This window comes from Ranitomeya imitator, chromosome 2 (assembly GCF_032444005.1).
Source record: "Ranitomeya imitator isolate aRanImi1 chromosome 2, aRanImi1.pri, whole genome shotgun sequence".
Lineage (NCBI taxonomy): Eukaryota > Metazoa > Chordata > Amphibia > Anura > Dendrobatidae > Ranitomeya > Ranitomeya imitator.
In genome coordinates this window covers 30323491-30339736 of record NC_091283.1, presented here as the reverse complement: position 1 = coordinate 30339736, position 16246 = coordinate 30323491, and the positions used below count along the sequence as shown (strand labels likewise).

The window sequence follows — 16246 nt, the reverse complement described above, 5'->3', positions numbered from 1 at the left end:
TTGCTTTGATGACTGCTTTGCACACTCTTGGCATTCTCTTGATGAGCTTCAAGAGGTAGTCACCGGGAATGGTCTTCCAACAATCTTGAAGGAGTTCCCAGAGATGCTTAGCACTTGTTGGCCCTTTTGTCTTCACTCTGCGGTCCAGCTCACCCCAAACCATCTCGATTGGGTTCAGGTCTGGTGACTGTGGAGGCCAGGTCATCTGGCGTAGCACCCCATCACTCTCCTTCTTGGTCAAATAGCCCTTACACAGCCTGGAGTTGTGTTTGGGGTCATTGTCCTGTTGAAAAATAAATGATGATCCAACTAAACGCAAACCAGATGGAATAGCATGCCGCTGCAAGATGCTGTGGTAGCCATGCTGGTTCAGTATGCCTTCAATTTTGAATAAATCCCAACAGTGTCACCAGCAAAGCACCCCCACACCATCACACCTCCTCCTCCATGCTTCACGGTGGGAACCAGGCATGTAGAGTCCATCCGTTCACCTTTTCTGCGTCGCACAAAGACATGGTGGTTGGAACCAAAGATCTCAAATTTGGACTCATCAGACCAAAGCACAGATTTTCACTGGTCTAATGTCCATTCCTTGTGTTCTTTAGCCCAAACAAGTCTCTTCTGCTTGTTGCCTGTCCTTAGCAGTGGTTTCCTAGCAGCTATTTTACCATGAAGGCCTGCTGCACAAAGTCTCCTCTTAATAGTTGTTGTAGAGATGTGTCTGCTGCTAGAACTCTGTGTGGCATTGACCTGGTCTCTAATCTGAGCTGCTGTTAACCTGCGATTTCTGAGGCTGGTGACTCAGATAAACTTATCCTCAGAAGCAGAGGTGACTCTTGGTCTTCCTTTCCTGGGGCGGTCCTCATGTGAACCAGTTTCTTTGTAGCGCTTGATGGTTTTTGCAACTGCACTTGGGGACACTTCCAAAGTTTTCCCAATTTTTCGGACTAACTGCCTTCATTTCTTAAAGTAATGATGGCCACTCGTTTTTCTTTACTTAGCTGCTTTTTTCTTGCCATAATACAGATTCTAACAGTCTATTCAGTAGGACTATCAGCTGTGTATCCACCAGACTTCAGCACAACACAACTGATGGTCCCAACCCCATTTATAAGGCAAGAAATCCCACTTATCAAACCTGACAGGGCACACCTGTGAAGTGAAAACCATTCCCGGTGACTACCTCTTGATGCTCATCAAGAGAATGCCAAGAGTGTGCAAAGCAGTCATCAAAGCAAAAGGTGGCTACTTTAAAGAACCTAGAATATAAGACATAATTTCAGTTGTTTCACACTTTTTTGTTAAGTATATAATTCCACATGTGTTAATTCATAGTTTTGGTGCTTTCAGTGTGAATTTACAATTTTCTTAGTCATGAAAATGCAGAAAAATCTTAAAATGAGAAGGTGTGTCCAAACTTTTGGTCTGTACTGTACGTATATGATGCTGCCGACGGATAAACAGTTTAGGATGACCTAACACTTGTCATAAATATATAGATATAGATATATAGTGCTTTACCTTAAAGGTGACATGTCACTTCCCCTAGATATGTAATTTTTGTACCTGGTGTAAATGCCGCTGTTCTCCTGAATCCGGCGATATTTTTATTTTGTTCCTGCGCCTCTCTGTTCCTGAGATATGGCCTCCTTTTCTCAGTATAAAAATATGTTCTTGTTAGCCAAGGGGGCGTGGTCTACCATTCTTTGCTGCTGTCTTATTTGGGACTGCACCCTCTTGGCAAACAAGAATTGCGTTTTAGGCAAGAAAGAAGAGGCCATGGAACAGAGAGGAGCAGAGATAAAAGAAAAACATCGCCGGATTCAGGAGAATAGCGGCATTTACATCGGGTGATAAAATTACATATTTACGGAAATTGACGCGTCGCCTTTAAGGGGCTGCTCCGGTCACCGCAGACCACAGGATGTCGTCCGCACACACCATGAAGCAATCCAGAATGGCATTAAATATCAGCAATAATTCGTGCCTCAGTCTTTCATCCTTGGTTTTTACATAGGACTGCAGGTCAATCATTTACATGATAGTCAAAGACAAATGTGACTTAAAGGGTTAAATCGCGATCGGAGCCCTGCTAAACCTGTAGGTGGAGAAATCTGATATTTTTGGCCTTGATAGAGACATGTGTCCTGCAGGGGATTTCCACACAAGTTACTTTCAGTTTGGAAGTAGGAGGAACCATAGTGAGAGATATAAAGTCTGCCATGATGGAGAGGAGGAGGATGAAACGGAGAAAAGAAATGCATCAATGGGGGGCGCTGTAACACCGGATCGCCAGGCTGGAGCAAGATCTGTGCAGACCCCCAGGAAAAACATTGTAGGGGTCGAAAAAGTCCTATATAAATGAGGCACTGAACGACCTTCTCATATACTTTGCATCAATTCCTCGTTTTTCAAGGTCAGGGCTTGCTGTCATTTAATAGGAACAGTGACTGCTGCCATCAACCTGTGCACATCCAGTCCTGCTGTCAACCGGACACATTTAGGGATCTGTCTTTGGAGGATTACAGCAGGTCCAATAGTCCAGAAAGTTAACCCCTTCATGACCCAGCCTATTTTGACCTTAAAGACCTTGCCGTTTTTTGCAATTCTGACCAGTGTCCCTTTATGAGGTAATAACTCAGGAACGCTTCAACGGATCCTAGCGGTTCTGAGATTGTTTTTTCGTGACATATTGGGCTTCATGTTAGTGGTAAATTTAGGTCAATAAATTCTGCGTTTATTTGTGATAAAAATGGAAATTTGGCGAAAATTTTGAAAATTTCGCAATTTTCACATTTTGAATTTTTATTCTGTTAAACCAGAGAGTTATGTGACACAAAATAGTTAATAAATAACATTTCCCACATGTCTACTTTACATCAGCACAATTTTGGAAACAAAATTTTTTTTTGCTAGGAAGTTATAAGGGTTAAAGTTTGACCAGCGATTTCTCATTTTTACAACGAAATTTACAAAACCATTTTTTTAGGGACCACCTCACATTTGAAGTCAGTTTGAGGGGTCTATATGGCTGAAAATACCCAAAAGTGACACCATTCTAAAAACTGCACCCCTCAAGGTGCTCAAAACCACATTCAAGAAGTTTATTAACCCTTCAGGTGCTTCACAGCAGCAGAAGCAACATGGAAGGAAAAAATGAACATTTAACTTTTTAGTCACAAAAATTATCTTTTAGCAACAATTTTTTTATTTTCTCAATGGTAAAAGGAGAAACTGAACCATGAAAGTTGTTGTCCAATTTCTCCTGAGTACACTGATACCTCATATGTGGGGGTAAACCACTGTTTGGGCGCACGGCAGGGCTTGGAAGGGAAGGAGCGCCATTTTACTTTTTGAATAAAAAATTGGCTCCACTCTTTATCGGACACCATGTCACGTTTGGAGAGCCCCCGTGTGCCTAAAAATTGGAGCTCCCCCACAAGTGACCCCATTTTGGAAACTAGACGCCCCATGGAACTTATCTAGATGCCTAGTGAGCACTTTGAACCCCCAGGTGCTTCACAAATTGATCCGTAAAAATGAAAAAGTACTTTTTTTTCACAAAAAAATTCTTTTAGCCTCAATTTTTTCATTTTCACATGGGCAACAGGATAAAATGAATCCTAAAATTTGTTGGGCAATTTCTCCTGAGTACACCAATACCTCACATGTGGGGGTAAACCACTTTTTGGGCACATGGTAAGGCTCGGAGGGGAAGGAGCGCCATTAGACTTTTTGAATGAAAAATTATCTCCATCGTTAGCGGACACCATGTCGCGTTTGGAGAGCCCCTGTGTGCCTAAACATTGGAGCTCCACCACAAGTGACCCCATTTTGGAAACTAGACCCCCCAAGGAACTTATCTAGATGCCTAGTGAGCACTTTAAACCCTCAGGTGCTTCACAAATTGATCTGTAAAAATGAAAAAGTACTTTTTTTTCACAAAAAAAAATTTTTTGCCTCAATTTTTTTCATTTTCACATGGGCAATAGGATAAAATGGATCATAAAATTTGTTGGGCAATTTCTCCAGAGTACGCCGATACCTCATATGTGGGGGTAAACCACTGTTTGGGCACACGGCAGGGCTCGGAAGGGAAGGCACGCCATTTGACTTTTTGAATGGAAAATTAGCTCCAATTGTTAGCGGACACCATGTCGCGTTTGGAGAGCCCCTGTGTGCCTAAACATTGGAGCTCCCCCACAAGTGACCCCATTTTGGAAACTAGACCCCCCAAAGAACTTATCTAGAAGCATATTGAGCACTTTAAACCCGCAGGTGCTTCACAGAAGTTTATAACGCAGAGCCATGAAAATAAAAAATAATTTTTCTTTCCTCAAAAATGATTTTTTTAGCCTGGAATTTCCTATTTTGCCAAGGGTAATAGGAGAAATTGGACCCCAAATGTTCTTATCCAGTTTGTCCTGAGTACGCTGATACCCCATATGTGGGGGTAAACCACTGTTTGGGCGCACGGCAGGGCTCGGAAGGGAAGGCACGCCATTTGGCTTTTTAAATGGAAAATTAGCTCCAATCATTAGCGGACACCATGTCACGTTTGGAGAGCCCCTGTATGCATAAACATTGGAGATCCCTCACAAATGACCCCATTTTGGAAACTAGACCTCCAAAGGAACTAATCTAGATGTGTGGTGAGGACTTTGAACCCCCAAGTGCTTCACAGAAGTTTATAACGCAGAGCCATGAAAATTAAAAATAAAAATTATTTTCTCAAAAATGATCTTTTAGCCTGCAATTTTTTTTTATTTTCCCAAGGGTAACAGGAGAAATTTGACCCCAAAAGTTGTTGTCCAGTTTCTCCTGAGTACGCTGATATCCCATATGTGGGGGTAAACCACTGTTTGGGCACATGCCGGGGCTCGGAAGTGAAGTAGTGACGTTTTGAAATGCAGACTTTGATGGAATGCTCTGTGGGCGTCACATTGCGTTTGCAGAGCCCCTGATGTGGCTAAACAGTAGAAACCCCCCACAAGTGACCCCATTTTGGAAACTAGACCCCAAAAGGGACTTATCTAGATGTGTGGTGAGCACTTTGAACCCCCAAGTGCTTCACAGAAGTTTATAACGCAGAGCTATGAAAAAAAAATATATATATATATTTTCTCAAAAATGATCTTTTAGCCTGCAATTTTTTATTTTCCCAAGGGTAACATGAGAAATTTCACCCCAAAAGTTGTTGTCCAGTTTCTCCTGAGTACGCTGATACCCCATATGTGGGGGTAAACCACTGTTTGGGCACATGCCGGGGCTCAGAAGGGAAGTAGTGACTTTTGAAATGCAGACTTTGATGGAATGGTCTGTGGGACCCCATTTTAGAAACTAGACCCCCCAAGGAACTTATCTAGATATGTGGTGAGCACTTTGAAACCCCAAGTGCTTCACAGACGTTTACAACGCAGAGCCGTGAAAATAAAAAATAATTTTTCTTTCCTCAAAAATGATGTTTTAGCAAGCATTTTTTTATTTTCACAAGGGTAACAGGAGAAATTGGACCCCAGTAATTGTTGCGCAGTTTGTCCTGAGTATGCTGGTACCCCATATGTGGGGGTAAACCACTGTTTGGGCACACGTCGGGGCTCGGAAGTGAGGGAGCACCATTTGACTTTTTGAATACGAGATTGGCTGGAATCAATGGTGGTGCCATGTTGCGTTTGGAGACCCCTGATGTGCCTAAACAGTGGTAACCCCTCAATTCTACCTCCAACACTAACCCCAACACACCCCTAACCCTAATCCCAACTGTAGCCATAATCCTAATCACAACCCTAACCCCAACACACCCCTAACCACAACACTAACCCCAACACACCCCTAACCCTAACCACAACCCTAATTCCAACCCTAACCCTAAGGCTATGTGCCCACGTTGCGGATTCGTGTGAGATTTTTCCGCACCATTTTTGAAAAATCCGCGGGTAAAAGGCACTGCGTTTTACCTGCGGATTTACCATGGATGTCCAGTGTTTTTTGTGCGGATTTCACCTGCGGATTCCTATTGAGGAACAGGTGTAAAACGCTGCGGAATCCGCACAAAGAATTGACATGCTGCGGAAAATACAACGCAGCGTTTCCGCGCTGTATTTTCCGCTCCATGGGCACAGCGGAATTAATTTTCCATAGGTTTACATGGTACTGTAAACCTGATGGAACACTGCTGCGAATCCTCAGCGGCCAATCCGCTGCGGATCCGCGACCAAATCCGCACCGTGTGCACATAGCCTAATTCTAAAGGTATGTGCACACGCTGCGGAAAACGCTGCGGATCCGCAGCAGTTTCCCATGAGTTTACAGTTCAATGTAAACCTATGGGAAACAAAAATCGCTGTACATATGCTGCAGAAAAACTGCACGGAAACGCAGCGGTTTACATTCCGCAGCATGTCACTTCTTTGTGCGGATTCCGCAGCGGTTTTACAACTGCTCCAATGGAAAATCGCAGTTGTAAAACCGCAGTGAAATGCACATAAAAAACACGGTAAATCCGCCATAAATCCGCAGCGGTTTAGCACTGTGGATTCATCAAATCCGCAGCGGAAAAATCCACAGAGGACCAGAATACTTGTGCACATACCGAATCCCTAACCCTAGCCCTAACTCTAGCCCTAACCCTAACCCTACCCGTAACCCTAACCCTACCCCTAACCCTAGCCCTAACCCTAGCCCTACCCCTAACCCTAGCCCTACCCCTAACCCTACCCCTAACCCTACCCCTAACCCTACCCCTAACCCTACCCCTAGCCCTAACCCTACCCCTAACCCTAACCCTACCCCTAACCCTACCCCTAACCCTACCCCTAGCCCTAACCCTACCCCTAACCCTAACCCTACCCCTAACCCTATTCTAACATTAGTGGAAAAAAAAAAATCTTTATTTTTTTATTGTCCCTACCATTTTGGAAGATGGCGGCGCCCAGGGAGAAGACGGACGGACCCCAGCAGGATCAGTAAGTATGATGGGGTGGGGGGAGCACGGGGGGGGATCAGAGCATGGGGGGGTGGATCGGAGCGCGGGAGGGGTTGAACGGAGCACCGGGTGGGTGGAACGGAGCACGGGGGGGTGAAACGGAGCACGGGGGGGGAGGGGTGGAACGGAGCACGGGGGGGGTGGATCGGAGTGCAGGGGGCGTGATTGGAGCACGGGGGGGTGATTGGAGCACGGGGGTGAGCGGACCAGAGCACGGGGGGAGCGGAGCACAGGACGGAGGGGAGCCGGAGCAGTGTACCGGACAGATCGGAGGGCTGGGGGGGCGATCGGTGGGGTGGGGTGGGGGCACATTAGTGTTTCCAGCCATGACCGATGATATTGCAGCATCGGCCATGGCTGGATTGTAATATTTCACCCGTTATAATAGGTGAAATATTACAAATCGCTCTGATTGGCAGTTTCACTTTCAACAGCCAATCAGAGCGATCGTAGCCACGGGGGGGTGAAGCCACCCCCCCTGGGCTAAACTACTACTCCCCCTGTCCCTGCAGATCGGGTGAAATGGGAGTTAACCCTTTCACCCGATCTGCAGGGACGCGATCTTTCCATGACGCCACATAGGCGTCATGGGTCAGATTGGCACAGACTTTCATGACGCCTACGTGGCGTCAAAGGTCAGGTAGGGGTTAAAGAGGTTGAAACAGCGCCACCCTTGTCCAGAGGCAGTCACTGGTACTGCAGCTCACTTACAATGTGATCACAGCTATAGACTCGGGTATACAGATGGCTGTGATCCTATGCCTTAGCTGTGAGCGGAGGCAGTCAGCAGGTTTTCTACATACTGACAGCACAGCACCTGGCTGGATACAGAAGCCACTGACAACCTGACTGTAATAAAATCAAAATAAACACTTTAGGTAACGATATTCTAGGAGTTTCAGTAATGAGCTATAGGGGGTTTCTAAAAAAAAAAAAAGAAACATCTAGGTCCCAATGCATCATCGCTTTTGTGCATTTTTTTGTTTAGTTTTGCACTTTTTTTTGTCTGCACCCAATTCATTGTTCTATTTGCACCTTTTTTTACTGTATTTTATGTGGTCGCCTGTTTTTTTTGTTTTTCAGCTTTGTGGTCAGAGTTTAGCACCTCCAGTTGATTCTTAAACATGGGTGTAGTGGGGGGTGGTCAAGCCTCCAAAGGCAGTAAGTGACACATCTCATACCTTGAGTCAGCTCAGAGCAGGACAAAGGCTAGCCTGCGATATAGAGTTATGAAGAAGCTGCCAGAGAACATTCTAGAAACATGATTCCATAAGGAGTTAAGCAGATACTATATGTCCTATCCGTACTGTCACCATCCATGTTTGGATCTGTGGCAGATCTGGTTTCCCTCAGATTAAAACCTTTTCCCTTTCTGGTCATCGGGGGTTAATGCAGTTTTCCCCCCAGTGGCCCCTGGTGTAATTACATTGCTGCCTAGTCTGCTGATGTGGGTGGTGACCACTCCCACCATCCTTCAAAAGGTCACCTGATGCTTCATCTGACTGTTGGTTATACAGGTCCTTTTGGAGACCAACCTGGCTGGCGTAGGAGCTTGCTGAGTGCTGTTGTTCTTCAGCTGAATTCTTATCTGGCGCCTGTTCCCTTGTGTATTTTGCCGTTTTGTTATTGTCCACTCATCGGGCCGTGTTACGCTAGGACAGTCACTTCGTGACACGTACATTGTGTATATTTCCGAGATCTCCAGAACATAGTGAACTCCTTCCAGGGACCCGATCCGTTCTAACACCCCAGGAAGGGAGATACGTAGAATGGCTAACAGGAACCGAATAACCAAGATGTGTTAATTCTCAGAGGCCCGGCCGGATCCGATGGCGCCAAAACTGCCTCCCCAGGACTGTCCATTAAAGAGTTATGACTCATCCTAGGTTTTAGAGTTTTTAGCTGCTAGAGGCAAGGGGAAGGGTTATAGGTACAGCCCAGAGGGCAGGATGGGAGTGACTCAAAGGGCATGAAGGCTAGTGTATGACCATGTGGTCTCTCTCATTGTTATGCATGCGGTTCACTTCAAAAGGGGAGTCCTGTCAAGTAATGTGCTGTGAAGGACCTAGGAGTCAGCTGGCTGCCCAGTACACATATAGCCAAACATCAACCCAGTAACTGACATGATCCATCTGCTTATACCTTTTGTCCTACCACTATTATATTTGCATATCTGACCATTATATATGTAGAACTATCGTGTATATAGTATATTGTCTAGTGTGCCCTTAAGGCGATGAAATATATAATTTAACCTCGGGCTGCTATTTCATCTCAATCCACAAATCCACACGTCCGTGATTTCGACTTAACTTTCCATACTAGCGGGGCTGGTCTCTGTCAGTGACTGTGTGGGCCTCATCCTCTCACTCCCCGTGCCTCCCTAGGCCCATGTGGGCAGGGGGCGTCTGTGTAAAACTGTACCAAGCTGATCTTACATGTCCACATCCCCACAGGGTGCGGAACGTAAAGTTGGTGAAAGTGATGAGACCACGTGATCCGTCTGACGTAATAGTGATGGCAGGCGGGGTGGTGAGGTGCGGGTTCATCACAGTTTATTTCTAGTCTTTAGGGTGCAGTGGGAGCTTAGAGGACAATTATGAGCTGTTACATGTGCAGACTGGCAGGAGATGCGCCCATAGGAACAGAACCCAACGTCTTTGGGTCTAAACAGCACATATATGTAGTTATTATTTACATCTTCCCTTTTATGCCTCTATATAACTAAACAGATTTAAAGGGATTGTCCATAATTGTAATAAAGTATGTCCGATATCTTCCATGAACAGCGCCACATATGTATGGTATTAAAGCTGAGCCTTATTGATGGAGCTGAGCTGCAATACCAGACATAGCCTGTTGAAAGGGGTGGTGCTGTTTCTGTTACTATGCAGACCTAGTTTTCTATTCCTGTAATATACATTTAATACATCCCACTGTGGGAACTGTCATGGCAGCGATAGCAGTTGTCAACTATTTTTTCTCAAAACTGGTATGGATTTAGTAACATGGTAGAAAAGTTATAACTAAGGAGAAACAAATCAAGTTCTGCAGTGACCGGGTGACTTTTTATTAATTCCAGTAGCTGCCAGAATATCAAAAATGGTTGTAGGCAGAAAATATTACAATTGCTATACAGACATAGGGGGTCCCAAAGTGTTTATCATAATCCACTGTATTATACAGTATATGTAATAATGTATCCTGTGTGTTCCTGGTACAAAAGGTCACTTCCCCTTTAAATAACACCCTGCACTGTGACACTGTGAGGGGAGCCAGGGCCGTAGTCCTGGCTGACAAAGGTTGCTCATTTTCGCCCTGGTCTCCCGCCACATACACACAATGTCCCCCTTGCAGCGCACCTTGTTTAACACCTTCTGTAACATCAGGGTCCCCTCTGATCTGCTGTGGGTTCACTCCTGTTGGTTTCACACAAGGAGAGACAGAGTCCAGTTTCAACTTGTAACCAGCAACTTTACTTGAATCCATTCGCAGTACATCGAGCTCAATTACAGCAACATCACAGGGAACATCACAGTACACAAACATCACAGGGAACATCACAGTACACAGTACACATCCTTGTCTACTTCTGTGCTTTCCCTCACTTCTTCCAGAATACCACCGGGCCGTACCGACTTGTCCGGTACAGCAGCGATCCTTGTTTCCAGCTTAACTACCTTCAGGTGTTCCCCTGTCTGTTTTGCACCAGACATGAGGGCATCCGCCCACATAGTTAGCTGCCACATCTTGGTGCTGCCCTGCATTCCTTTGCTGCTGCGACCTTCGGTCCCTAAGCCCTGGGCCCCTATCTTGAATGTTACGGGGTCAACTGAGTAGTCCAGGCTCTAAGACCCTCCTGACCTGTCTGGGTTCCCTTGCCCTACTGACACAAAGCAGGAAACTCTCTATACCTTATGCAGTTGGCCCCTCCTAAGTTAACTGTTACCTATCCTAATCTAAGTGTGCTAAAATGCCCCCTCTAGTGGGCTAACTTGAGTACTACACTCTCCATATACACAGTGGACACATAGCAGCATTAATATATCTAGCCATATATACACAGAGTAGGACATTTACATTTAAAATTTAGTCGGGATGTGTTTAAGGGATAAGCCAGTCTCTGTAACCCCTTACAACATCACAGTGACATCATAAGATGAGCAGCTGCCCGTGTTTCGATAATTTCTACTGGAATCCGTCATTCACAATGATTGGTAAACGGAAGATGTATGTGTGAGTCCTGATCCGTAAGTATCATATCGGCCCACAGTGCACAAGAGACCTCATGTCCCACACCGAGTCATCACATTTCGCTCTTGTTTCTCCAGTTCTTGTGATGATTCATGGATCTTGGGTGCTGCACAGCAGCAGTTTTTCAGCGACGATGATGAAGATCTGGTGAGTCAAGGATATTTTTTGTATTTGCTGGACATCCCAAATTTTTCTAGTACGTATATGGTTGGCCAAGTTGTTACTGTGCAAGTCCAAGTGTGACCATAACAATGGTGGAGGAAAGAAGAGAAGGAAGAAGGTAAGGTAGGAAGGTGGGAAACATGAAAGGAAGGAATGTGAGAAGGGGGAAAGGTGGGAAGGATGGAGGGAACGAAGGTTGGAAGGAGTAAAGAAAGGAAGGTGGCCTGTGCCACAATCTACTCCTTCGATGTCTACAAAAACTTCCATACTACTCAACGTTGCCTTGCTCATGGCTCATAGGCCACCACAACTGGTATCTGCTAAGGTTGATGATGTTCATGGTCTTGGGTTGTCCCCAAGGTTCTGCTGAGTGTCTTCTGATGATATGGGTGATTGGATGGGTTGTCATGTTATGTGTTGGGCGTTTTATCTCACAGATGAGTGTCACTCCAGCTGGAGACACAACACACTCGTCGTCCATCACGGCCTATCCTGATGAGGTCTCCTCCAATCAGGAACCTACCAGCGGTTCCCTCCACAGCACCCATGTAAGCGAAAATGCCAAACACAGGACCACAGTGTCTGCGAATGAGATCAGCCATGGAGGACAAGAGCCGCAGAATGAGGGTAAGAAATAACCAACATGGAGATGACACTGAAGACCACCGAGACCTTCTCTTCCGTATTCATTAATTGTTCTTGTTCTAGGATGTGAAAATTCACTTATGTCTCCTGGCAAACCTGACAGCGTCCTCTCCACGTAATGCCGTCCTTGTGTGTGTGCAGGTGATGTCCTTTCTTCTACTCCTGGGGTTGATTTTTCTCATGGGTTCTATCGTGTATTTTTTTTTTTTTTTTTTAGAAGAACAAGGATTAGGCCGGGATCACACATGCGAGAAACACGTCCGTGTCTCGCATGTGAAATCCAAGCTCTGGTGCCGGCACTTGGGAACGGAGCGTGCAGCTCCATGTGTTGCTATGTGGTCGCACGCTCCGCTCTGGAGTGCCAGCGCCAGAGCTTGGATTTCACATGCGAGACACGGACGTGTTTCTCGCATGTGTGATCCTGGCCTTAGTCAGATAAACGTGAGGAGGACGCAGAGTTGTCTGGCCTGAAATCTTATCCTTGAGACGAGGAGGACGCAGAGTTGTCTGGCCTGAAATCTTATCCTTGAGACGGGCCGCTGCGGCCAAGACAGACATATTTTGCTTCAATAAAGATCTAGTAGAAAATAACTGAGTGAGCGGCGTCTGGATACTGTGTGAACGCGGATCATCTCTCCTGGAGTCTCTGACACTTGGGGCTTCATTATTGCATCTGCACCTTGTATTTCTCTTTCTTAAGTTTTTGGTATTTTTCACCGGTTTTTCATTGATGCCTTATTCTTTTAATTTGTACTTATTCTATTTTCTATCTGTCCTTCTGTTGTTTTTTTTAAAGTATCACCATTGTGGTCATATTTATCGGTGTCTAGATGTTTTCAGACGATTCATCAATTGCCACGTTTTAAAAACATTTCAATATTCCGCCTTTCCTGAAGTGATTAAAAACATATACAATTTTTCACGCAAATTTTGTGACATTTTAGCAGAGTATGCAACTCTTAGTTCTAAAAAGATTAAAAACAAAACTAAAGAGCATTTTTTTTTAAATTCATGAATTGCGCCATTTTAGAGAATTTTATGTCATCAAAAAGCATCAACTGTATCACAAGGGAAATAAAGTGACAAATAAAAATTCAACTGGTGAATCCCGATCCTAGGGGATCTAGAATTCTCAGACAATCCAGAACCTTCTGTATTAATTGATCACACAAGAGATTCACGTGATTGCTCGTTTATTGCAGAAACTGAAGTGTTAACAAGTGAAATAGTGAAGAAAAGATCTATAAAGCTGAGATAATACTGAGATAATGATCATGTGATCATTACACATCCATATAGTCACATCATGCCGCTATATAATCACATTGTACAGTCATATGGTCATGCTGTGTTGCCATGTGTTCATATTATACCGCAATCTGGTCACATTATACTGCAATCTGGTCACATTATACCACCATGTGGTCACGACCTACATCCATTTTCCCGATAATCATCCATAAAGTTCTTCACTTCGTTGCATGCGTTCCGGTGACGTGTAGCTTTACATGCTTGGGGCCCAGGCAGCTCCTCGATCCATGAGTTGCTTTCCAATAAGTATCTCATTCTGAAATAGAAAGGGAAGATGAGTCAAATACATAAGTGGAAGGATAAGATAAGCCAAGGAGAAGAACCAATAAAGAACTGGGGGTCTAACAGTCTGGATTAAAGGGGTTGGCCAACCATAAGACTTTATGGTATTCTCTGGTATCTCCATCAGGCTCATAGTCAGTGAATGGGGTGGTGGTGAGGCCATCACTTCATGCAAACTTGGAACTCTAGAACTCTAGAGCCTCAGGATCAGTGGGGGCTCCAGCTGTTATAATCTCAGCAGTCATCACCTGCTAAGTTACAGTGAGCCAACGCCTTTAAAAAAATAAGTCCCTTGAAGTGATTGCTTGAGTTCACCATAACCAGCTGTGATGGGATGGAGGAGCCAGGACTTCCTATCTTTCACATTTCTGTGCTGTTTCCTCATTATATGGAGGAGAGATCAACCTGAAATGGGCCCCTACTCATCCAGGGCCCCACAGCAGCCGTATTGGCTCTTTGTTAAGATATAAAGACTCTTGGGAAGAAGACTAGAAACAATCTGGTATAACAACTGCATTATGATGACCATCAGGGCTGACAGCGCCATCAGGATGATTACCATCAGCCATGACAGACCCATCAGGATGACCATCAGGGATGACAGAACCATCAGGATGACCATCAGGGATGACAGAACCATCAGGATGACCATCAGGGATGACAGAACCATCAGGATGACCATCAGGGATGACAGAACCATCAGGATGACCATCAGGGATGACAGAACCATCAGGATAACCATCAGGGATGACAAAACCATCAGGATAACCATCAGGGATGACAGAGCCATCAGGATAACCATCAGGGATGACAGAACCATCAGGATGACCATCAGGGATGACAGAACCATCAGGATGACTATCAGGGATGACAGCGCCATCAGGATAACCCATCAGGGATGACAGTTCCATCAGGATGACCATCACGGCTGACAGCGCCATCAGGATGACCATCAGCGATGACAGAACTGTCAGGATGACCATCAGGGATGACAGCGCCATCAGGATGACCATCAGGGATGACAGTGCCATCAGGATGACCATTATAAATAAAGATTATTATTATAGGGATGACAGCGCCATCTGGATGATGATCAGGGCTGACAGCGCAATCAGGATGACCATCATGGATAACAGTGCCATCAGGATGACCATCAGCGAGGGCAGCACCATCAGGATGGCCATAAGGGATGACAGCGCCATCAGGGTCTTCATCAGGGATGATAGCACCATCGGGGTAACCATCAGGGATGATGGCGCTATCAGGATGGCCATTAGGGATGACAGTGACATCAGGATGACCATCAGGGCTGACAGCACCATCAGGATGACCATCAGAGATGACAGCGCTATTAGAATGACCATCAGGGATGACGGCCATGAGGATGACCCGTTAGGGAAGATAGTGCCATGAGGATGACCATAATTGATGACGGCACCATCATTATGACCCTCAGGGATGACAGTGCCCTCAGGATAACCATCAGGGATGTTCGTGCCCACAGAATAACCATCAAGGATGACCATGGGAATAACCATCAGGATGACCATGAGGCCACCACTCACTGTCCTTTCTCGTCCTTGGTTTGCCCATCTTGGCCCATGATCAGATACTCCTTGTTGCTAAGTTGCATTTTGCAGGATGAACGCTGGTAAAAGTATCTGGTCTCTCCTCGGCTGATTCCCTCATCTGAATCTGAATGGGGAGAATCAAAGGATCGGTAAGAACAACATGGATGAGTCTCAGCAACAGGTGAAAAAATGTAATCCATGCCCACCAGCAGTGCAGAGTATTTCAGGAGAAGTGCACACTCATGCTGTGAAGTGTCTCACTCTACGAGGTAATAGTGTCTATATTCAACTCAACTGAGGATATCTGCTTTTTAAAGATCTCTGCTTGCTGTCGGTGGACGGAACAGTCTTGTTTATACACAACGGCTGATCATATCTGGCTGAGTGTTTGTTACAGTGTCTCATGTGACATGGCCTATATTTTATGATAAGGCGGCAATTCCGTCAGCCAGGCCTGATCAGGGCAGGTTCTAAAAAATAATTTCATTCACTGACAACAAGTAGGAGTCTGAAACGGTTGCAGAACCTGCTAAATAATGGTTTCACTGCACTATGGTAGTGTCCCTGCGACAGTAAAATATTAATATGCTGCCCACTACACTGTGTCACCCTAGGCAAGTGCCTGTATTGCCCACAAAGCCCATTGATTGCAGTTATTGACTTACGTTTCTGCAGAACCTCGGAAATGTTCACCGTGTAGACAGTAAATGCGTCCACCACCTTTATGTCCAGCACACTGACGCTGTATCCTGTATTGTGGAGGAAAGATGTAATGAATCTCACAATGTCCCCGTGTGATGATAACATACATGGCGTCACCACTCTTCTCACCAAATGCCACTCTTGGACTGTAACAGGCAAAGTCTTGACGACCATTTCCTTTCAACTCCAAGGAGCGCTGTCTCTTGGGGCATGAACCTGTTTAGTAATAAGAAATAATGAGAAATTTACGTGAAAAAAATTATGTATTGCAGTTCTCACTCTGGCCACTAGAGGAGACACAGTAGGCAGTCTCCTGAGTTCAGTAACTGGCATC

At 45.2% G+C, this 16246-nt stretch overlaps 1 protein-coding gene across 1 annotated transcript in view; it reads right to left on the bottom strand.

Moving 5' to 3' along the window:
- Positions 1 to 13222: 13222 nt before the first annotated feature.
- LOC138661560 (complement C4-B-like) overlaps positions 13223 to 16246 on the bottom strand; it is a 75437-nt gene continuing 72413 nt past the window's right edge. The window contains exons 38-41 of the mRNA XM_069746367.1: positions 16042 to 16128; positions 15876 to 15959; positions 15205 to 15334; positions 13223 to 13613 (exon numbers count right to left, since the gene is read on the bottom strand). Of these exons, the coding sequence (XP_069602468.1) occupies positions 13472 to 13613; positions 15205 to 15334; positions 15876 to 15959; positions 16042 to 16128 (443 nt within the window). The 3' untranslated portion in view covers positions 13223 to 13471. The remainder of the gene's footprint in view (positions 13614 to 15204; positions 15335 to 15875; positions 15960 to 16041; positions 16129 to 16246) is intronic.